General features: G+C 52.6%; 11 protein-coding genes across 12 annotated transcripts; 5 read left to right on the forward strand and 6 right to left on the reverse strand.

The window, feature by feature from the left end:
• Nucleotides 1–385: 385 nt before the first annotated feature.
• Nucleotides 386–1,435, forward strand: UMAG_11335 (uncharacterized protein; the record flags this gene model as incomplete). The annotated part of the gene is made up of 1 exon (XM_011389135.1): nt 386–1,435. The coding sequence occupies one exon, from the start codon at nt 386–388 to the stop codon at nt 1,433–1,435; it is 1,050 nt and encodes a 349-aa protein (XP_011387437.1).
• Nucleotides 1,436–1,613: 178 nt separating this feature from the next.
• UMAG_11336 (iron-sulfur cluster assembly protein CIA2) lies at nt 1,614–2,537 on the reverse strand (the record flags this gene model as incomplete). The annotated part of the gene is made up of 1 exon (XM_011389136.1): nt 1,614–2,537. The coding sequence occupies one exon, from the start codon at nt 2,535–2,537 to the stop codon at nt 1,614–1,616; it is 924 nt and encodes a 307-aa protein (XP_011387438.1).
• A 965-nt stretch (nt 2,538–3,502) lies between these two features.
• UMAG_01421 (uncharacterized protein) lies at nt 3,503–5,005 on the forward strand (the record flags this gene model as incomplete). The annotated part of the gene is made up of 1 exon (XM_011388989.1): nt 3,503–5,005. The coding sequence occupies one exon, from the start codon at nt 3,503–3,505 to the stop codon at nt 5,003–5,005; it is 1,503 nt and encodes a 500-aa protein (XP_011387291.1).
• A 1,632-nt stretch (nt 5,006–6,637) lies between these two features.
• Nucleotides 6,638–7,648, forward strand: UMAG_01422 (putative Lipase B precursor; the record flags this gene model as incomplete). Its single annotated transcript, XM_011388990.1, has 1 exon — nt 6,638–7,648. One exon carries the CDS (start codon nt 6,638–6,640, stop codon nt 7,646–7,648), a length of 1,011 nt encoding a protein of 336 aa, XP_011387292.1.
• A 247-nt stretch (nt 7,649–7,895) lies between these two features.
• On the reverse strand, nt 7,896–9,714 carry UMAG_11337 (uncharacterized protein; the record flags this gene model as incomplete). Its single annotated transcript, XM_011389137.1, has 6 exons — nt 7,896–8,302; nt 8,414–8,567; nt 8,658–8,674; nt 8,765–8,897; nt 8,983–9,447; nt 9,520–9,714. The coding sequence occupies 6 exons, from the start codon at nt 9,712–9,714 to the stop codon at nt 7,896–7,898; spliced, it is 1,371 nt and encodes a 456-aa protein (XP_011387439.1).
• Nucleotides 9,715–10,368: 654 nt separating this feature from the next.
• UMAG_01424 (putative Cytochrome P450 monooxygenase/Phenylacetate hydroxylase) lies at nt 10,369–11,943 on the reverse strand (the record flags this gene model as incomplete). The annotated part of the gene is made up of 1 exon (XM_011388991.1): nt 10,369–11,943. One exon carries the CDS (start codon nt 11,941–11,943, stop codon nt 10,369–10,371), a length of 1,575 nt encoding a protein of 524 aa, XP_011387293.1.
• An 815-nt stretch (nt 11,944–12,758) lies between these two features.
• UMAG_01425 (putative homogentisate 1,2-dioxygenase) lies at nt 12,759–14,189 on the forward strand (the record flags this gene model as incomplete). The annotated part of the gene is made up of 2 exons (XM_011388992.1): nt 12,759–14,017; nt 14,120–14,189. 2 exons carry the CDS (start codon nt 12,759–12,761, stop codon nt 14,187–14,189), a joined length of 1,329 nt encoding a protein of 442 aa, XP_011387294.1.
• Nucleotides 14,190–14,388: 199 nt separating this feature from the next.
• On the reverse strand, nt 14,389–15,304 carry UMAG_01426 (uncharacterized protein; the record flags this gene model as incomplete). Of its 2 annotated transcripts, none has more annotated exons than XM_011388994.1 (3): nt 14,389–14,643; nt 14,740–15,057; nt 15,281–15,304. In XM_011388994.1, 3 exons carry the CDS (start codon nt 15,302–15,304, stop codon nt 14,389–14,391), a joined length of 597 nt encoding a protein of 198 aa, XP_011387296.1. The 2 variants fall into 2 exon arrangements, with proteins under 2 accessions (XP_011387296.1, XP_011387295.1); XM_011388993.1 differs by lacking the exon at nt 15,281–15,304 and adding an exon at nt 15,143–15,175.
• Nucleotides 15,305–17,053: 1,749 nt separating this feature from the next.
• UMAG_01427 (uncharacterized protein) lies at nt 17,054–17,911 on the forward strand (the record flags this gene model as incomplete). Its single annotated transcript, XM_011388995.1, has 2 exons — nt 17,054–17,216; nt 17,319–17,911. 2 exons carry the CDS (start codon nt 17,054–17,056, stop codon nt 17,909–17,911), a joined length of 756 nt encoding a protein of 251 aa, XP_011387297.1.
• Nucleotides 17,912–18,209: 298 nt separating this feature from the next.
• UMAG_01428 (uncharacterized protein) lies at nt 18,210–19,319 on the reverse strand (the record flags this gene model as incomplete). The annotated part of the gene is made up of 1 exon (XM_011388996.1): nt 18,210–19,319. One exon carries the CDS (start codon nt 19,317–19,319, stop codon nt 18,210–18,212), a length of 1,110 nt encoding a protein of 369 aa, XP_011387298.1.
• A 1,491-nt stretch (nt 19,320–20,810) lies between these two features.
• On the reverse strand, nt 20,811–22,301 carry UMAG_01429 (uncharacterized protein; the record flags this gene model as incomplete). The annotated part of the gene is made up of 1 exon (XM_011388997.1): nt 20,811–22,301. One exon carries the CDS (start codon nt 22,299–22,301, stop codon nt 20,811–20,813), a length of 1,491 nt encoding a protein of 496 aa, XP_011387299.1.
• Nucleotides 22,302–22,466: the final 165 nt, after the last annotated feature.

Genomic DNA, 22,466 nt, shown 5'->3' on the forward strand with positions numbered 1-22,466 from the left:
GCTGAGAAGATTGTTGAGAAGGACAAAGCGATCAATCGTGAATTCGTGATTCGTGATTCGTGATTGTGAATTCCGCGAACCTCTGAATTTAACTTAGTCACGAGCGTTAGCCTATCAAAACACAAACACGAATCGTGAATCGACAGAAAACGCGCTTTCGCACCACAACGATCGGGAGTGCGATCGGGCAATGCAGTTGAGTTAGCTTGGACCAGCACAGACCGGCGTCACATACACGAATCAAGAACGACGAACCACGTAAACACTCTGTGACTCTCACCACTCACCACTACTTTGCAATCATCCACCCGTAATCGCATCATACGTGGGCATGTGGCACAACTGGGTCGACAGGTGTAGACGATAGGATAGCGGCACACTCATCATGTCCACCGACATGGCCGCTTCTGCGCTCCACAGCCACGGACACGATGCTCTTGCCTCGACTTCGCATTCTTCCCACAGCTTGCCACCGTACCTAGCATCGACGACGAGCAAACCTGCCGACCTGCCACGCGCCTACCTCAATGGGACACAGGATATGCTGAGTCTCTTTGGACTCATGCCAATCTACGATAGAGCTGTACGTCCATATAACCCCGACAGCATCAAAGCCGAGGACGAAGCAGCATCCACTTCTGTCAACGTGGCTGCAGGAAAGAAAGTAGCGTCTGCGATCGCCGCAGAGGGCAATTCGGCTGCTGGTCAAGCCGCCAACACCGGAAGCGCTACGATAGGAGCAACAGCTACAGCAGGATCAGCAACCCAGGGCGCAACACCTTCGACGAGCCAACCCGATTTAGCCCAGGCGAATGCGACGTTTCGACCCAGCGCAGCCAGTGGAGCGGCTGGCGCTGCTACAACTGGTCTAGCAAGCCACCCTTCTCACGGCGCTTCGAGCACCGGAGGACGCATCTCGACTCCTGCACTTCAACTCAATGGCGGACCACCGATGTTTCCGCTGCATACGGATTCTTCCGCCATCCTCGCCGCTTCACCCGGCCAACTCGCTGCGGCGGCCTCGGCGGCTCCACCAGCACGCAAACCATCCAAGCCACCCGGAACATATGCGCACTATGTCGATGATCTTGCCGGTCGTGTGCGTCCACCGCGCAAAAGTGCACGTGCGGCCAAAGAGGCCAAAGGAACCACGTTGGTCTCGATCCTGTTCAAGCCTGAATATACACCGCAGAGAATCGTTCCGTTCGATAGGGAAACCATGAAGGCGGCGTTCAGTGTAGAGCCGGGCGTGGTCGACGAGATCGATCAAAGTCTATTGGAACCAGATGAGGAGGAGACGCTCAAGCCAAAGAAGAAGAAGAAGAAGCTCAAGCACGAACAGCAACAGCAACAGCAACAGCAGGTGACGATGAGAGGTGGCGTCCAGGCCAGATCGGGTCCTTCGTCGGATGCTAGGACACCCATTCGGAGGTGAAACCGATGGCCGAGATAATCGTGAATTTGAATTTGAATTGTTCATTCCTTTGTATTTGTGTCCGAATCTCACTTTAGCAACACACTCTGTGACTGTTTCAAGCACGATCAGACCATCGTCAAAGCGTGACAGTGAGTAGACATGGATCGCAGGTGAACAAAGACAAAGTGAGGACAAATCAAACAGTAATGCCCATCCGAGTCGTAATCTCTTGCACGGTCTTCCAAATCAACTGATGATCCTGGTCCTCTTTGCCATCGCCGCTCGGAGGCCCACTGAAGTATGCTGCGACCTCATCGGCACTTTTTCCTCTTCTCCCTGCACTCGCCAAGCAACCGGTTACTACATTGAACAGATGCGAGTTTTCGAGCGCTGCTGCGACCCTCTCTTTGTCGTTGAGCTGCTTGTTGACTGCATTCTCGCTCTGATGCGTTCCGGGACGCACGCGGATGTCCACTTTGAAGCGATCGGGTAGTGCACGTAGCAGACGAACACGGAGTGAGAGACCTATCAGCGTGGCCATGCTACAGTGCGGAATGGTGGGGGTGAATTCAAGCAGTACGTGCGGCAGTTTGTTAGCAGCAGCGTCGCCGTGCGAGACGGTGATATGTGATGCGTTGACCACGGCGAGCTGTTCAAGGGTGAGCGGGTGTTCCGGGTCGGTGATGGATCGGATGAGGTCATAGATCTCTTGGCTATCAATCTCTTCGTCCATCGAGGTCGCGACGGCTTTGGTGTGGGGGGCGGCGCACTCAATCTCGGGTGATGTGGCTGGAGTACCGGAGCGACGCGACATTTCGACATCGTCATCAGAGTCGTCCGCTTCGTCTTCAAGCTCCTCGTCGTCGTCTTGATCGATGGTAGATCGAGTCGCACGCGCGAACGAGGCAGCGAAATTGTTGCTAGAGATGGCGCTGCTACCGACGGCACCGATGCCAGCGATGCTAGAGGACGATGCAGATGGTCGACCAGCTGACTGTGCCGACGAATGAATCGACTGATCACGCCACCACTCTGCGTTGGCGCTAGACGAACTGCGTCGCTGCGTCAAGCGCGAGCTGGACTGGTATACAATGGGGTTGGCGTTGTCCTTCTGTTCCATTGTGGCAAGTGAATGTGTGAGCGTTGAAGTGTCGTAGCAGGTGGTAAAGGAGCTGCTCAGCATTCACGATTCACCTGTGAGTTGAGATTCGAGTTGACAAGTGCTAGAAACGGAAATTTTGATCGGGGCTTCACTAAAGATCGAACCCGATGCTAGTCGTGAATCTACTGACGACTCGTCCGCTAGAAGCGCACGTTGACATTGTGCATACATATTCACGCTAACTAACCTAATCGTGAATCACGAAATCACGAATAATCACGAATGATGATCTATTTTGTAGAGCGCGACTGCGACTCACGACCGAGGGTGAATAAAATAGGTATCGTGCGTGGAATCTGGGTTGTGCCAATCGTGAATGTTGAGAACAGTCCATCTCATACTCCAACATCCGTCGTTGTTCCACATCTTTGTTCTTGATCGCCGTCGTTCCTTGTCTCCTACGCTGATGGGCGCAGCTGCAGTCTTGCTTTTGCTGGTGTTGTGTAACTAATATCGGCATCGAAAACCGACACGCTCTCGAGATTGGCACCTATCACGCCTCTTGTTAATCCAGCTACGGTCGCGGATCAGCCTGTTTCGTCGAGCATCCATCCGGGAACAAACCCAGCGCGCTGCTAGTCCTTCCATCCGATTCAGCATCGCGACGCACATAGCATCGATTTAGCAGCGTTACCGTGTCAGATCTCTGCTCGGAACATGATCATCTGATCCGATCATTCCAAGCATACTCGTGGATCGCCACCACAGCCTGCTCGGGGCGAGGCGAGACTTGTCTACCACCGATAGCGACGCCGACAATCACCCATTCATTTCGATATAGGCTTCTCCGATCAGCACGAGGATTGTGCCATTCGGCCTAAACGATTCCTGACTGAAAAGCTTGTCGACCCGACCGTTGCTGTGACTAGACCGGGGAGTCGCGTGTTCGGAATGCTTCCGACGGGTTGTCGCTGTTGTCTGAAATGATGGAATCCGTCTCATCCAAATCGTCACCTTCACGTTCGTCGGCGCACGTTGCTCCTGCCTTTCCCACGCCTGGTACGGTTGCTCCGGCAACAGTCACCGTTGCTTCAGCACACTCAGCTTCACCTTTGCACTTTTCCGCTTCAGCGGTCAATGCACTGAGCGCGCCCGCTGAGCATTCTTCTTCATCCAAAGCCACACCACCAGCTATACCTCGGCCAGCTGGATCATCATCATCATCATCGGCATCGGTATTGTCACCGTCAACAACGTCGGTAGCAACACAAACGGCACCTTCAATATCAGCAGCCAACTCCAACACCAAGGTACTGCCATACCTCTTTGACGATGCACAGCTTGACGACGTCCTCGTTCTCGTCGTCGACATGCTCGTCAGGCTCACTGAACACAACGATTCGCTTCCACTCGACCCATCTGCTCTTACGCGCTTCCACTCTCGCGCAACGCCCAACATCTCGCTCTCGGCCTATCTGCGCCGCATTGCAAAGTACACCTCAATCGAAAAGTGCTGTGTGCTCATCTTGCTCGTCTACATTGACCGCGTCTGCGAACGTTTGGAAGGCTTTACCATCTGCGGCTTGACCGTGCATCGCTTCATCTGCGCTGCCATCCTCTGCGCCTCCAAGGCGCTGTGCGATGCATTCAACACCAACGAGCACTACGCCAAAGTCGGAGGTATCAGCTTGCAGGAGATCAATCTGCTCGAAAAGGAGTTCTTGCAGATCATTGACTGGAGGTTGATCTGTGGAGGCGCTGAGCTGCAGCATTACTATGCCAGCTTGGTGAGAAATCATAAGGATTATGTGTTGGATGAGCCCAAGCGTGCTGGACAGAATTTACAGGAGCAGAAGCAGGAGCACGGCTTGGCGGCGATGGAGCTCGATGGTGCAGAAGCGAGCGCTGGCTCAGATATGAATGGTCATGATGGGACGAGTGGCAATACGGCTACCGATGGTTCCATCCGAGCAGGAGCAACAGCACAAGCAGCGAGCAGTCAGCACAGCTCACCTTTTCCGCTTCCCATCAGCAGCAGCAATAGCAACAGCAACACCAGCACCAGTGCTAGCCCCTTCACCACTTCCACTGCCACCAATGGTAGCGGTCGATCGCTGACAGGTGTGGCGACTAGCTCAGCATCGGGTAGCAGCAGTGGCGATAGTCAGAGAGGTGCAGCGGCGGGGTCATCGTCGTCGATTGTCACGAGTCCAACATCGGCCATGCAAGTCGATGCCGAACCTTGGATGACATCGCAGGTGGCAGCACCAGCGATGATGAATAGGAGAAGGAAAGACGAACATCGAACGCCTCCTTCGCCGCTTGGCCAATCACAGGTGCATGCACCCCAAAACGGTGGATCCAGCGTCAACGCGGTGCAAACCAATGGTCATGCCTCGTCTACGCAACAAGCTCAACATTCTACAGTCAGTGCGAATGCCGATGCGTACAAACGGACGCGCTTCGATCACCCTCCTCGCCAATGAGCTTGCATGCTCCTCGCCATCTCAACGCAGCTTAGAGCCGCACCTGCCATCTTCCCTGCCCGACTCAAACAGATGAGCTCCGCGGCCGGTCTCGTATTATGTAACACTAGATCTCAATCCACCTCCCCTTTCACGTGACAACGAACAACACGCTCCGAGCCGGGTATGGAGGAGCGCAAACGCTCGACAATACGATTGAATGTCTAACAAATTGCCGAGCGTGACGGTCGCGACTGCGGGTTCAGGGTTCAGTGTCTCGTCTAGGAAGACGATCTAGGACCGATACTCTAAAGAGAGTGTGTGGGGAGATTCGCTTGGAAATATAAAGTCGAGATTGAAGATGCTAGATCATGGTGATGAGACACGCACGAATGGGGAGACCAGACCTAGCCGATGCGATGCTTTTAGCTTTTTGCGGGTAAACGCGGCCGAGAGGATGGCAACAGACGGAAACGTGTGCGTGCACGACGTGCGACGTGCGACGTGCGAATTACCCCGCCATGTTTTCTCGTGCTGCCGCCGATCGACGTGTACTAAACAAGCTTCGGTGCCGTTTCACTTTGCTTGATTCGGGTGATGGATTCATACGAAACACGAGCTAGATATGTTCTCCTTTGCATGTATAACCCGATGTGTGGAGCCAATCGACACATGATTGGTCGTCTTGAAGCGTATGTGCGGGGTTACAGTCAGAAGCCACTTGAATCGCTGCGGGGTCAGCAGATGCCTAGGCGCTAAAAAAGGTTGGTTTTGTTTAGCATGCTTCTCCATCTGCATGGGACAAGGGCAAAGTGCAGATTTCATTCATGGTGCATGCTTGGATCGACGATAACTAGAAGATCTTAGTTTTGACTGTGAACCGGATGCAGTGCATCTGGAGATGCAGCTGCACAGATGCCGTACTGTGGGTCAAACAAAGCGGCCTAAGCCCGTCGAGTGGTTCTGATCTCAAGAATCATGTTCGACGAGGTCTAAGGTGTAGCAAGAGATGCGCTTTGTTCGACTCGCAACGCCCAAAGCAGATCTGGACGCAGGCTAGCCCAAGTTCGGGACTCTAAAGACGTCTGTCTCACCTTCCAACCGAAGCTACTGGTGCGGAGTTTGGATTACCAAACTTCTGACTCCGCAGAGCAGAGCGAAGTATAAGCACGGATCACGAAACACGAATCACGAATCGTGAATGTGCAGTGGATTCGTTGTGAGTGCCTGTACGAGATCTGCAGAGCTTCGACCCACTTCATCCCAGCTTACTCGTACCGCTCCCTGAGAAAGGCGGTGTGGATTCAAGGCTGACGTTGATTGCTGCCTCCCACCTGTCACTTTGCGAGTCATGGGTTGTTCCTTGATCACTCTGATCGATGCACCTTGAAACCGGCCACTCAAGCTGGAATCATTGGGCGGTCAACAAAATACACTAGCTGAGGCACTTGTGCGTGTAGATCGCAGCGAACAAATGTGTGGTGATAATAGTCGCTTCTTCTCACGGCCTTTCGTTCGATATAAAGGAAGGAGTTTTGGCCGTGGTCGTTGGAACCACCTCGTTCATTCGTTCAACCCATTCAGGTCGCCTCTCTTGCTCTCTACACCTGTGAACTCGCCTTTCCAGCTGCTGCCATCTACTGAGCGTTGATCATGAAGACAACTTCGGTCATCTCCGCGTTGGTGACACTCGCCTCCATCATCAGGGCTGCACCGCTCGCCAGTTCCGATCCCGCCTTTTCCACGCCCAAAGCTACGCTGGATGCGGGGCTTGAGTGTCAAACTGGCTCTCCCTCTTCGCAGACCAAGCCGATTCTTCTGGTTCCGGGAACCGGCGCCAATGGCACCCAGACGTTCGACTCGAGCTGGATCCCTCTCTCGGCCAAGCTCGGCTTCTCTCCCTGTTGGATTTCTCCTCCGCCCTTTATGCTCAACGATTCCCAGGTGAATGTCGAGTACATCGTCAACGCGGTTCAGACACTCTACGCCGGTTCTGGTTCGAAAAAGGTGCCCGTGCTCACGTGGTCGCAAGGTGGCCTCGCCACGCAGTGGGCACTCACGTTCTTCCCGAGCATCCGAAACCAGGTGGATCGATTGATGGCTTTCGCCCCGGACTACAAGGGAACCATCGAGGCGGGACTTCTCTCGACGTTCGGATTGGCGAGTCAGTCGGTTTGGCAGCAACAGGCAGGTTCGGCGTTTGTGACTGCGCTCAAGAATGCGGGTGGTCTGACCAGCTTCGTTCCCACGACGAACCTCTACTCGTTCTTCGACGAGATTGTGCAGCCACAAGTGTTCAACTCGGACGCGGATTCGAGCTACTTGGGAAACTCGAAGAACATTCAGGCGCAGACGGTGTGCGGTGGATTTTTCGTCATCGACCACGCTGGCTCGTTGACTTCTCAGTTTTCGTATGTCGTCGGCAAGTCGGCTCTTACTTCAAGCAGTGGTGTGGCCAACAGCGCCGATTACAGCAGCAAGGACTGCAAGGCTTCTCCCGCAGATGACTTGAGCGCTAAGCAGAAAGCCGACGCCAGCGCACTGCTATTCGTCGCCGCTGGTAACCTGCTAGCGGGTCCCAAGCAGAACTGCGAGCCGGATCTCAAGCCCTATGCTAGACAGTTCGCCGTCGGCAAAAAGACGTGCTCTGGAACGATCAATTGAAGCAAAGGCGCAACTCTTTGGATCTCGTTGATACATTTTTATGGTTTATCGTCTCAGGATCTGCTTCTTGTCTCTCGAGAGTGCTCTTGCTGTCTACATGTCAAGACTTGACACTCTTCTGTTTGCTCAGTGTACCGTTTGGTGTTGGTATCTTTGATTCGTAATGGAAAAATCTTTAGTCTCGGCTCCCGCATCTTCCTGCCAATGCCCTTGTTCGTGCGCATCGCCTACCCTCTCCATCGTAGCGTCAGAGAGAGATTGCTGGCAAGATTTTGCCCAGGCACTCGCCAAATCCAACCGCTCCACTTTCGCCTATCGCCAAACCGGTCATTACGACCTCGTCGCCGTCTTCCAGAAACGTCCGCTGCACAGTGCAGCTTTGCGGTGTGCTTACTACTTGTTGCTCTTGGTCTGTTTCTTTCACCGCACTCGTCGAGGTAGAGAGCGCGAAAGCTCTTTTGCCTGCCCAGCACTTTTCCAACAACGATCCACATCCTGTTTGTCCCGGAGCAGACAGTGTCCCTGTCCCCATCAGATCACCCGCTTTCAAAGGACATCCGGTCGTAGAGTGATGAGCAATCATCTGGCGGATCGTATAGTATGTGTGTCGGAGTGATGATTCGGACACTGTTGTAAAATGCGCCGATCCTTGTGCTGCATAAGGCAAGCACATCAAAGTGATCAGCGCATATAGCATTGAAAGTGGATCAATGAGTTGAACGAGAAAACAAGTAAGAGAAAGGACGAACAACGGACAACACTCACGGCGCAAGCCGACCTGCAACGGGATATCGAAGTTGGTCTTGTTTTCGTCCTGAAGGTATTCCAACAGAGGTGGAGTATGGGTATAAGCTGGGCAGGTGAACGGCTCGAGTGCGTGAATGGGTACGATCCAGGGTGTGATAGTTGTTGCGAAGTTCTATGCACTCACAGCGATTATCAAACAAAAGCTTCATTGAGTCAGGCGCACTCTCGTGAATCCACTCGATGAACGAGAAGAACAACATACCTTGCTGAGAAACGGACCTGTAGAGAATGTGCAACGCAGAAACAGTTCCAGTGACCTCGACACAGACCACAGGGGACAAGACAACTATGTACGACCAGTCGACTTACCAAGCGGAACATACTCCCAAGATTGAATGTCTCTTGCACTCCAATCGTTCAACAGCACCGCACCAAAGACACGATCCTCGGCTTGCTCAGGAGACAGTCTCTCTCCTAGCTGAGTCGCTTTGCCGCCATAGAACTTTGTTTTGGCGCGCACGCACATCCACTTTCGTCAGCACGTTTCACTCTTTCCTGATCTCCGAGATGCGAAAGCGTGTACTCACGAATCCAACCTCGAGTTCGAAATCGAGCCTTCTACACGGCGCAATCACCGGTTGCGTATCGCCTGGTTGATCCAAAATCTGACCCACAGGTCTTCGGATAGGTGTTCCGGAAACAACGATTGATGAGCATCGGCCATGATATGCTACAGGAAGATGTTTCCAATTTGGAAGCAGCGGTTGAGAGCGACCGCGGAGGAGAGTACCACAATTGGTTGCATGTTCGATACTGGTGTAGAAGTCGGTGTAATCGCCAATAGTACAGGGTAGGCACATTGTTGCAGCGGATTGTGGGATCAGTAGCGGCTGCGAGAGGACGGTACTGGGCGAAGATCGCTCGAGGTTGGTGGGTGTAATGACAGTATCTTGACTGATAGCGGAGGGGTGAGTGAGGAGTGACTGAAGGTGAAGTCGCACTGACAGCCAGGTGGATTTGGAAAGTGCCATGAAGAGGTTTAGTGTAGTCTGCTTTCCACACGACGTAAGATAGAGCTCAGCGAGACGGTCAGACGAGAAGAGAGTGGCTGGAATCTTACTCACCGAGCGAAACACCTCGGGCTCGACTCCACCCGGACAAAACGTAGTGTAAGATAGCGCTTTCAGATCAACGATCCAATCTCCAATGGCGACTCCACATCGTTGTGTCGATGGATCGTTGTCCGTGTAGAAGCTCCCATAAGGGAGATTCGCGATCGAAAACGGGTGATTGGCAGCATAGTCAATGATGCAGTTCATTGTCGTTCACCGTCAGAAGATGTACTTTGGTCGTTGGAACAAGGATGGTATCAGCAAGGCACGGAGGTGTGAGAGCGTCGTCGTTGATCTCGATGAATGAACAAAGACTAGCTTCAAGACAACCACCGACCAAGATACCGAAACCCCATTCCTCGTCCCCCACACTCGCTAAGCAACACAATCGCCAATCGTGAATCACGAATGCAACCCGGCAAAACCGTCACTTCACCCAGCAATCTTGAATAACTATACTGTACGTGATATGCGACTAGTGCCCGGTTCTTGGACGGTTTAGCCGTGCTCGCATCCACAAATTTGGTTGAGCCGTCCACTGAAACGGAATCACGATTCTCCCACGGATCGATCTTCCCGAGCTCCTTGTAACCAGGGATGCCGGCAAAAGAGAATGCTCACCAGGATGTTGCGGGAAGCGATTACAAATGCAGCTTCAGAAATGACGGCTATCGAACAGGTTTCCGACCACTCAAGTAGTGCTTTCAGTTAGACTTAATGTGATGTTGCTCGCTTATGCTGTGAGACTTTTTGATTCGATGCACAAGCTCTCTCGTATCGAAAAGCACAGAGTCTTTCGTAAGAAGCAACAAGTATTTGACTAAAAGTTACAGGCATTTGCGTTTGCTCCCCAACGGCTGATCAAGCAGCACTGGCCATCAAATCCGTCTTCTCCCTTTCGCTCTCGATCCACTGCTCCAACGCGGCCGGATGTCTCGGGACGAACCTCACTTTGAAAGGCTTCGGCGTCGAGCTCAACCCCTTCGGATTCGCGCATCCCGTCTTTGGATTGATATCGAAGTGCTTTTCCTCTTCGACATCTGAAAGTTGGATGTGGAAAAAGTGGATCACCTTGCAGAAAGCGATGTACAACTCTCGATTGGCAAGATGGACTCCGGCACACATCCTTCGACCCGCGCCGAAGCTGTAGTGAGACTGCTTGTTTTCTTCTCCTGGCTCAAGGAAGCGCTCGGGGCGGAAGTTTTCAACGTCACCGTAGCGTTCGGCGTCTTGATGGATAGCAAAGGCGTTGAGAAACACGGTGGTACCGGCGGGGATGTTGACTCCTTTGTAGCTCGAATCCGAGATCGTGGCTTTAGGCAAGGCGAGTTTCAGAACGCTAAAGTAACGAGAACACTCCTTGTGAAGCGCAGTGATGTATTCCACTTGCTCCGAATCCGAATTGGGCACTTGTCCCTGATATACCTTAGACAGCTCGGAATAGGCTTTCTCTTGAATCTCTGGGTGCTTGGCGAGGAATCCCATTGACCAGATAAAAGTGTTGGCCAACGTGTCTAAACCAGCAGAGACCATCGACAAACAGATTGAGCTGAGTTCGAGATCGGTCAATTTAGCAGTGGGATCCCTAATGATGTTGCCTGTGATGCAAGGGATGTCTGTGCCTGCCTTGACGCGCGCTTTGAGATCTTCTAGTAAGCGACGCATGTATTTATCTCGACGAGCTCGGATTTGGGCTGCAAAAGAATTGTTGCCGCCTACCAGCATTTGGACATAGCGAACGATGGGGAGGTAGTCGGCGGCCGAGTTCGAGACGGATCGGAAATTGGCAACGTGCGTTTCGACTTCGACGATCTCTTGGAGCAGTTCATCACTGATCTTGTCGAGCCGTGAGCCATAGTTGACGCTGAGTGAAACGTTGAGTGCTAGCCTCTGAAAGTATGCAAATGGAGCGATAGCTTTTCCCTTTGCGCTGTACAGATCCTCCACGAGCGAGAAAGTCTCTCGATCAATGATGGGAACGTAGCTCTGCACAGCGACACGGTTGAGCGCCGTAGCAGCCGCCCGTCGTTTTCGCTTACACGATTCGTCCCATGGTGAAGTGCCGATGGTGAAACCTGCCGTGGAAGAGACTACCGTGTGGAAGGTGTAGAAGAGAGGTCGACTGATGTAGATGCTACCCAGATCGGTCAGGAGCTCCTTGGATGCTTGCGCCGAGTTGATGATGATCACCTCGCGCTCGCCGAGCTGAACCTTGTAGACGGGACCGTATCGTTTCGACCACTTGTAGTAGGTTTGAGCCGCGTCCTCACCCAGTTGGAAAAGGTTGCCGACGTACGGCCAACCGCGAGGACCAGGTAGATTGATTTTCGGCCGCTTGACGGCAGTGTAGAGGATGTGGCCGACTACAAGAGTAGCAGAAAGCCATACGAAAAGTGGCACCGTGGCCAGACTTTCACTGGACAGCTCGAACCTCATCTTGGGTTCAAGTCCGTAGAAGAGCGAGTTGACAAACCAGAGCGAGCGCCGATACAAAGTGACGAGCACAGTTCAGCGGTAGACTGGAAGTTAGCAGCGATCGAGCTCTCGGAATGGCTTATATAGACCAAAGAATACCCGATTGGCGAATCTTGGACAGCATCGTCGCTCGATTAAGCTTGTGCAGCGCATCTGTGGGGGGATCACGCGAACTCTGAGCCAAAACACTTGCTCGACCTGCTGACCACTGATAACTTAGCTCGACGATTTTTCGATCGATCATGAATGATGGCTCGAGGGTGCGCTGCTGACTCATGCGCTCTCCGCTGCAGTCTACTTTCTGTAGCCATTCTCGATTCTCGATTGTTGCCACTATGGCTGCGGTTCGCTGAGACGTGCCGTCCGGCAGAACCAAAGCTCATCACTCACGACTTTACCCCGCAATTCCATTGTTCTAACGCGGCTCTTTCTGCACAGCTCGACAGGCTCATCACGCGCACACGGCAGAAGCGAAATTGGCCGCCACGTCCAGGGTTCGAGGTGGATTAGCCGCACTCACGCTTTCAGCAGGCTTTGATTTAGCCGTTGTGGTCGCTGTTTTGTTCGGCAAGTTGAAGAGTCTGAATGGCTGCTGAAGTGTGTCGCAAGAAAGAGGAGCACATACTATCAAAGCGTTTGCCGACTGACCAAGGAGACGGGCGAAAGACGGTCGAGGGATGAATAAAGCGGCGAGGCACATATTTCTCACCCATTCACGATTGCCATTTGACTGTCCCTCATCCAGTATTGCACCGCGACATTCGTGATTGTTCAACATGACAGATATCAAATACCAACGAGGCTTTGGGAACCACTTCATATCAGAAGCCAAGCGCGATACACTACCGGCGTTCGGTCATTCGCCTCAAAGAGTCAACCATGGTCTCTACGCCGAGCAGTTGAGCGGGACAGCTTTTACGGCGCCTCGTGCTAAGAATCAGCGTTCGTGGCTGTATCGTATTCGACCATCGGTGCAGCACGAGCCTTTTGTCGAGTACAGCCAGCCTCGCGTTATGGGATCGTTCCACGCGCACTCGCCTGACATCCGCGTCACTCCGCAGCAGCTGCGATGGAATGCTTTGGTTCAAGACGTCGGCCAAAACGTCGATTTCATCGATGGAATGGTCACACTCGCAGGTGCAGGTGACACGCAGCTCAAGAACGGACTGGCGATTCACACATACACGGCGACCAGATCTATGGGCAACAAGAGCTTCTATAATTCGGACGGCGACTTCTTGATAGTCCCCCAACATGGGACGCTGTTGCTCAGAACCGAGTTCGGGTCACTCCAAGTTCCACCGTTGTACATTGCTGTTGTTCAGCGTGGCATCAAGTTCTCGGTTGACTTGAAGGCTGAAGACAAAATTTCGACCGCCAACCCGGCCTTTGGATACATTTGCGAGACGTTCAAAGGTCATTTTGAACTGCCGGACTTGGGACCGATCGGAGCAAATGGTCTTGCAAACCCAGAAGACTTCGAGTACCCAACCGCTCGCTACGAGGATGTCGAACAAGAATGGACTGTAATTAACAAGTTCATGGGCCGATTCTTCTGCTACCGCCAATCGCACTGTCCTTACGACGTCGTGGCGTTCTCGGGCAACTACGTCCCTTATCGTTACGATTTGGCCAAGTTCAACACTATCGGTTCGATATCCTTCGACCACCCGGATCCGAGCATCTTTACCGTTCTCACCTGTCCAACGGACACACCAGGAACAGCCGTGTGCGATTTCGTCATCTTCCCTCCGCGTTGGCTTGTTGCCGAAGCCACTTTCCGACCCCCGTACTTCCATCGGAACTGCATGAGTGAGTTTATGGGCAACATCAAAGGTGTTTATGATGCAAAAGCGTCCGGCTTCGTTCCAGCTGGCGCCAGTCTGCACAACATGAATTCAGCTCATGGTCCAGATGCAGAGACGTTTGAAAAAGCCAGCAGTGCAGACTTGGGCCCAGCAAAGGTGGGCGAGGGAAGTATGAGTTTTATGTTTGAATCGGCGTTTCAACTGGCGACTACCAAGTATGCGATAGAGTAAGTAAAGCACAGTCTATACAGCATGGTCACCGAGAGGTCGAGGTGAACCTGGCTGGCTGACGTTTCTGATTTCTTGTTCGATGCTACAACATCCATCAGAGATAGCGGCAAGATTCAGCAAAGCTACTGGACAGCTTGGACCGATCTCAAAAATAACTTCTCTGGGTGAGGCAAACCTCACATGTCAATGCACGACCAAGTCAAAATGTCACATCCTGCCTCAAACGCACAGCAGCTCGGATGGGCATCAACACCTGGACTGATTGAGAATACATTCGAACAAAAAGGCGAACAGCGGTGGAATCAACCTTGAGACCGGAACAAGAGATGGTTGGGACCGCACCAAGACGGAATAGACCGGATTAGTATCAAGAGGCACTTGCCGTAACATTGCTGTGATGATGCTTGAGATCGACAAACTTTCGGCCCATATCAACAACCATGTCCATGGGCTTTCCCATGGCGCCTACCATCTTTTGCGACATGCCGCCCGATTGAGGCGCCGAAGGGTGGGGCCGTGTGGGAGCCATCTTGCGAGCGTGCAGGAAATCGTCGACCGCTTTCGACTGATCGTCAGCCGAAAGCAGCTTGCACAGTTGCGGCAACTGGTCGTTTTCCTCTTCCTGTATAGTTTCAAGATTCCAAGAATCAGATGTCAGTCGTGAGTACTCGTGACCACTTTACCAAAAGTTGTATAAGGTGCTGGCTTGTAGGCTTACTTCGGCATGTTCAAGGAACAGCTTGCAGGCCTTGTCCACTTTATGGGCAAAAGTATCAAGACCAGCATCAGAGATCTGGTTCGTGTCAAGCTCAGCCATGGCCTGCTTGACGTTCTGATGATCTTGGCGGTCCTTTTCGGCTACTTGGGTCATGTGCAACTTCTCCATTAGCTTGTAGACCGAGAGTTCTTCCGCATCAGAGTGGACGGCGGCCTCATGGATGATTGTGTTGACGAGCGCTTCGCAGAGGTCCTGGTCGCCGGCTTTGTGCGCGTCGTTGAAGCGTTTCAGAAGGTCACGAATGTTGTCGTGATCCACCTGATGCGAGATTGTAGAAAGAAAAACAGCAGGTTAGCAAGATATAGACTGGCGAGACTTGTAAGGCGTAGCAAGAACGACGAACCTTGATCTCCTTGATCAGATCCTTGCCCGTCATGGCGAAAGCGGCAGCAGCAAAGTTTCGGGTAGAGATTGCAGTCGGACGACGAGCCAGCGAAGGAACGAGGCAAGAGCTTTGAAGCAGGGGCAGACTGTTACGTGCAGCAAAGTTGCGGAACAAAGCCATTTCACGCGAGAAGGCACGGATGAAGGTAAGCGGGAAGATTGTTGTCGATGTCGAGTCGAGTTAGTGATCCTTTATAGACCGTTGACCACACCGAACGCTGACAGTAATGGGCAGAGCAGCTGCTCGTCTCTCTGTCTCCTTCCCCCAGAGACGCTATCAGGCCCATACTTTGCCAACTGACGTGCTCTGCGGAGTGCCAGAGTGGGAGTAGCAGGAGCAGGAGCCAAGATCGAGACTGTCTGATCGGGCAAGGTCAGCCCAGCTTCCAGCTTGGCTCGGCCTGGCTGCACCACCAATGACAAAGCTCGTCTTTGCAATGCAGGATTGATGACTGGAAAAGATGACAAGTGTTGCATCACAATCAATCAGACCGTAGAGCTGTGCTGCGCTGGAGCCACGACTAGGTCACATGCAGGCTCTCCACTGGCTGTTTGAAGCGGCCGCCCAACAGAGCGTTGTCATTGTCGACGGTCTGTGAATCAGCAAGCAAAATAAGTTGGTCCAGAAAGCTGAGCTGTCATGTGTCCATTTCTGCTCGACGTGAATCATCCAAACGTGAAGGTGTGCGAAATAAGTGGCACTCTTCTGCTCCATTCACCTGTCCGGTCTGACAGTGACGGCAGCTCGCACGCCACCTTTGGCTCTGTCCCGTGGTGACAAAGCCTGGGTTCTCATCGGGCATGCCTTCATTTGTGATTGCTCGAGGAATATTAATAACAAGGTTGTGCTGATGGTCGTTGAATAGCCGTCATAATTCGCCAGGTGAGAGGGTCTAGCCAAAAGAATCGTGAATCTGCAAGCTGCAGATGAACAAGGCTCAACATACGGCGGCGCCCAACCGTGAACCATGAATCGTGAATCATGAACCACAATGTGCAACACCGTGCACTAACTGAGCCGTCAAAAGGGGTCACCCAAACGCGCGGACTGAAATGCAAGAATCGTGAATCATGAATCATGAATCAGCCGGTGACGAGCCTAGCAAGACCGTTTCTCATCGGGAATCCATATACTGACTGCTGAACAACCAGATCGGGTGAGATCTTGTCTTTCGCCAATGGCATCGCTGACGTGTCTCTGAGCTCGCAGATGTCTTCCTTTCCGTCTGATGAGAGCGGCTTGTAAAATCACGAATGACAGATGATGAATCAGAGATGATTAGAGATGACCAAATTCGGTCTTCCTATTGTGGCACAAAGAACAGACCTGTACGCAGGGGAGAATTCCAGCCGAGCCTGCTCGCTACGCTATCAAGGTTATGCGGGGAGTAGATGGACGCTAGCGTTAGAAGCGAGATGTCAGCCAGATTCCTTCTTTAACACTTAAGGTCAGTTCGGACGACGTCTTCCCCACATCTGCTCTTGGACGAGATCTCCGAACTCCGTGTTCGATAATCGTGAATGTCCCGCTGGAGTTTGCAACACTCGCTGCTTTAATCCCTGGCTCGCTCTGCAACCAACCTCTTCGTACATTATGAGAGCATGAGTTGCGAGCATTTGCAGAACTAATACGTCCCTTTCTGTGAGCTGGATACCTTATAGAGAAGGAAAGAGAGAGAGAAATAGAGAGAGAGAGAGAGAGCGCGCGACAAAGAACAATCGATGCTTCCCAATCTAGCACGGCTGCGCGGACGATGTTGAAGCGATACCTACAATGCAGCCGGAGCGCCGTGCACCAAGCATAAAGGCAAATGCGACGCCAGGAATCAGGCTACTTCGCCACTCCATCCCCAAACTCGTGTGGCCAACTATGCATCTCCCAAGCTTGCTGTCGCTGGCACTGTGGTTCAGCCTCGTCTCCCTGGTCACCTGGTCTCCGCTCCGCAAGCACGTGAGAGACAAAGTTGGATACCTCTTTATCCACTTCTATGACAACTATTCTTCTCCTGGCGTATACGAGACCTATCCTGCTGGTGAGCAGATCTTCGGCCACTTGTCCAACGGCAATGAAGCGCTCTCCTACAAACCACTGAAACGTGGAGCTCCTTTGCTCACCTCGAACGTCGGCACTTGAGGTGTTCGTGACATGTACATTGTCAGCCGCGCCGATGAGTCGCAGCACTTTATTATTGGCACCGACCTGAACCAGACGGCTGCTGGCGGTTTCGGTGGCAAATTTGTTTCGCGCAGCCTGGTGATTTGGGACTCGAAAAAAGCCAGCTTGACGCAATGGAATGAGCCCAGACTGGTCACGGTGGTTCCGGAAGAGTACAGGATGGCTTGGGCTCCCGAAGCTATCTGGCTGGACAACGATGAGCACTTTTTCGTATACTGGTCCTCGAACAAGTTCTCTGATGCCTCCCATACAGGTGATGCCGATTATGACAAGATCTACGCTTCTTACACCACTGACTTTGTCACCTTCACTGAACCGCACGTGTACCTGGATTTGGGGAGCCATAATGGCGTGATTGATCTCACGCTGGGACACGGACCCATCGATGGAGATAGCCAGTACGTGCGCTTTTTCAAAGACGAAAGCGTCTACAAGGTTTGTGGCCAGGTCAGCAACAATGGAATCCACGCTGATTGGCAGGATATCGAATCGGCAAGCGAATGTGTGGATAACCATCATCGGGCGGAAGCCGCCAATCTTTTTGCAGGATAACGAAAGCGGGCAATGGTATGTGTATTTGGACCAATACGGAAGGAATCCGGCGGGATAATGGCCGTACAGCGCCGATGAGGGAATCGCAGAATACGGATATACCGACTTGGGTTTCCCACAAAACATGCCAACTCAGCTCAAGCATGCAAGTATCAGACCATTGACGCAGGCGCAGTACGTCGAGGTGAACAGCGTGTGGGGCTGAAAAGGTCTAAGTTGTCTATTGAAATCATTCACGATTACCGTTACCGTCCGTGGTTGGCTTCGAGTCATGAATGGCAGTCGAGTAGGATTCTATTCACGATTTTTCCACTGCGGGAAGAGTACCTACGCTGACACTTAGCCTTTCAAAACCCTCCTTTCGTCTCGTCTCCCACTCGTCCAAGCCCCAGTAGCTCTTGGACATCCACGCTTCATCTTGTGTCCCCTTTCGTTCGGATTCTGTTCTAAATTGACGCAGCAGAGCTGCTTTCTTAACGAGTTTTGCATCGGCCTTTTTCGAGATGGTGTGTTTGCCCGTCTTGGCTCTGTACGCTTGACGTTCCTTTTCGAGATAGCTGACCCGCAGTAGCTCTGCTTTTTCCCAGTTGGAGCGCGTCTCGGGTCGAGTGCCGTATCCAGAAGTAGCGATCACCAACCACGGTGGGATGGTACGTCGACCTGCTTTACAGACGTACCTCGAGATTGAAGTGCAGTACAGCGTCTCGCCTTGTTCCAATTTTTCCGTCGCTGAGCTTGTCTCTTTGGGGCTAGAGGATGATCTGTTGACCGAGACAAATCGACCGACGACGTACAGCCACTTGTCGTCCCACGATTCAAAACTCATCCTCACCTTGTATTTGGCAAGAAGCGGGATCTCGCGATGGAAGTTGAACGCCGATCCACCGAGAGCGACCCACCCTCCGTCGTAGTACATCTTCAGGAAGCGTGCCGAGTTGTGTGCCATTCGAGTAAAGTCGAGCGATTTACTGTACGAGGAGTTGGAGAGGTGGCCGTTCCAATCGCATTCGTCAAGCGTGGCAGTAAAAGTATACGAAGACGTGTCGGAGAAGATGTCACGGCCGAGCGGGAGGCAAGAGAGCTTCAGCTGAGGTGTGATCGAAGCGTGAGTGAGGGCAGAAGAGGAGCGAGAGGACCAATAGGATCGGCTGCGAACGACGGCTTTGATGGCAGGATACAAGACGCGGATATGCCAAGCGAAGGGTGTCGATCGAATGTTGGTGATGACAATCAGTCCCAGAAGCAGTCGAAGCCAGACGGGCGGATTGATACGAATGGGCTCGACGAGGAGCGACTTGGCCGTCGTCTGCCCCCACGGCGTGAGGATGATGCTGAGCGCGCCGAGGGGGGCGGCGAGCGATGTGATACTCATCAACGTAGCGCGTTTGGACGTCAATGACACGGTCATGGTGTCTTTGATTGGCCGCGCGCTGTTGGTTACCAGACTGAATCTTGAATCGTACCTCGTGTCGTCGCCGCAGAGCAGCCGTCTTCTTATAACCAACCATCCGGAAATTAGTCGCAGAGTGCGTCGAGAGCAAACAAAACATGCATTTTTTGCGGTAACTCACGCAAGGGTCCAATCGTGAATCGTGAATCGCGAATCTTGAATCGAGAATGCGTACATAACATGATAAAGCCAAAAAGAAAATTTTCGGCCACGAATCTTGAATCACAACATCATCGCGTGGACAGACTGCCATTCTACACGCGGTGGCTAGTGTCCCTGACTCGCAACCGGCATCCGGCAACCAACTTAAATCCGGCCCCGAATCCCCCATGTGCTGTACCAGAAAGTTTTCTTCTTGGGGTTGTTTTCTGATTCCCAACAACTGCAACTGTAATATGGGCCAAAACAAAAAAATCAAAAAAAAATCCGACGCGGTTGTTGTAGTCATTTCTTACTGCGTGCTGCGTCAGAGCGAAATACTTCACGGAGGAACCTCGCAAAGTGAGTCTCAAAGTCGAGGTTGTAGACACGCTTCGGATTTCGGTCAAGGTGCGTCACTCCCAACATTAATGCCGCGATTCGCACTCTCTCTTCGCTTTATAATGCGCCGGCTCGTGTCACACAGCAGCAGCCACAGTGACGAGTGTCACAATCACGAATCGTGAACCACGAATCACGACCGATTCAGCTCGCACAACGACCAAATCGCCGAATGCACGCTTCGGATCTTCCGATGCTGACACGCATCTTCCCAGCCCTTCGTGCTCATTACGTCTCACCGTGGTTAAACATACTGATCAGGCTGAACGTAGGAAATTCTGTAGGTTCTTAGCCGAGCTGTCAATCGAAGCCATCAGACTTGAACCGTAACCTCTGTCACAGTGTCTAACTAAAGCCGTAAGAGCAACCAACTCATATCAGCCTTCACGTACATGCCCTGCACGTCAACAACGTTCCGTTTGATCAGGCGAGTAAGTTGAGCTCATATTCAACGTCGCTGTCGGCTGAAGAACCACTGTGTCAAGCACGACAAAAAAAATAACACGCTGAACAGCAAACAGCACGGTTCATGATCAAGGAGGCGGGAAGGTGGTGCAAGAGCCAGATTGCTTCCGGTGCTTGGTGTACAGAGATTCCTTTCTATGTGACTGTTGCTGTCAACATGCTGCTTGACCTTGGGATTTCTTTATTTCCGCTGTATGAGAATCCCATGAATAGACCCTTTTCCGTGTTCCGTGTTCCGTCTTCCACATTCTCACGATATCGCGTGTCGTGCGTCGCAGTGTCGCACGTCGGCTGCACCTGCTTGTTAGGCCGATGCAACATTACCCTTGATTAATTTATCTGTAACTCGTGACTCGTGGCTTAACCCGAAACTTGCTTCAAATCGTGAATGAATCGTGAATGAATTCAGGGTTGTGAATCTTGAATGGGGACAGGGTCCCCAGGCTATGCGGTGCGAGTGCAACGATACCGTCTGAGGATCGCTTTACCAGCATACCAAGCGATCAAGATAGCAGCAAAACCTCCGACAATGCAAGCGCCAATGATACCCGAGGCGTCGTTGGCCTGCTGCCAGAAGAGCCACCATCGGCCTTCAAGGCCGCCGTCGTGGGTCTCGTCCTGCTTTGCTGCTGCGCGTGCGCATCGATCACAGTTCTCGCCGATGAGTCCCATGAGCGTGATGATGGAAATGGCGAATGCCAGCAAGATCGAGAGCAGAGTGAGGAGATGGGACAACGTGGAAGAGGTACCGCGATCCGAGTGAGCCAGATCGGCATTCAAACCAGCATCGCCTGCATCATCACTGTCCTGCTTGCCATAGCCGGGCGTATCAATCTTGTTGTCTTGCTCGTCTGCAGCCGAAGGTAGGCTCGAGTCTTGCAGCGAGCGGTGCTTTGAAACAGGCGCTGAAGCATCCTCCAAGAAGCGCAGCCGCCCAAGCCAAGCGAACCTCGTTGCAGTGCTGCCGTCGGCGGCTTTGTTCGCAGGTGCAAGGAGCTCACCAGGGGCGTAGGCATTGATCATGAGCACCGAGTCGAGACTGTCGACCAGAGTCATTCCGGCGGTGAAGAGGAGAGCGAGCAGGATAATAGTGGCATCGGAACGAGTGGTGGCGTTGTCAGGCAAGATGGCCTGGTCCGACTCGAGCGAGGTGTCTTGCACCTGCGTGTTGGTTGCACCTGCAATGCCGAGAAGGGCAATGGACGAAGCTGTATCGAATCCAAGTCCAAAGAGAATACCGACTGGATACAACTTGTACGGACGGTCGACGAGTCGGAAGAGTGGATACGCGAGTCGTGTAAAGATGCCCTTGAATCGATGGTCTTGGACTTGATCCGGCTGATCAGCTTGCTTGTTGGCAGCTTCGGTGTCAGACACGGTTTTGTCAAGATCCTGTACCTGACGAGCTTCGTGCTGCTCGCGAGACTGAGCTCGATACCTGCGAGTGGCTTTGATGCTTTGAAAGAGCAATATCGAGTTGATAATGGCAAACAGAAATAGCGTGGAACCAGAAACGGCAGCACCGACAATGCCGCCTACTGAGCTGATCTTGCCGAGACGATCAACAATGCCAAGACTGATAGCGATGGCACAGATGACGGCAATGACGATGGTCGAATGGCCTAGCGAGAACCAAAGACCGCATGTCACCGGTCTGCGTGGTCTCACCGTCCTAGCTTCCGGACTTCCGGTAGAATAGCTGAGAGAGACGATACGACGAGTGGCGTTGTCGATGACAGAGATGTGATCCGCGTCGAGTGCATGACGAAGGCCGAGTGTCCATGCCAGCAGCGAGAGGGTCAAGAATCGAGTGCGATGGCGAAACACGATGGCAGCCACTACCCAGAGCAACGCATTGACAGCGATCTCAGCTGCGATGAGTAGAATGCATCTAAGCAGCAGCGTGGGCCGCTTGCTTGGCCGCCATCGCCACATCTCTCCAAACATGGCGTTGCTGCGGTGACAATGATGTTGACAGTGATGTGATTGTCCAAGCAAGAAACGGGATAGAGCGCAGCGTGATTACAAAAACGAGACAACCAACTTGGGCTTCCCGCCGACGATCGCTTCTTATCCTTTTTTTTTTCGGCATCCCGCCCG

Source organism: Mycosarcoma maydis, chromosome 2 (assembly GCF_000328475.2).
Source record: "Mycosarcoma maydis chromosome 2, whole genome shotgun sequence".
Taxonomy (NCBI): domain Eukaryota; kingdom Fungi; phylum Basidiomycota; class Ustilaginomycetes; order Ustilaginales; genus Mycosarcoma; species Mycosarcoma maydis.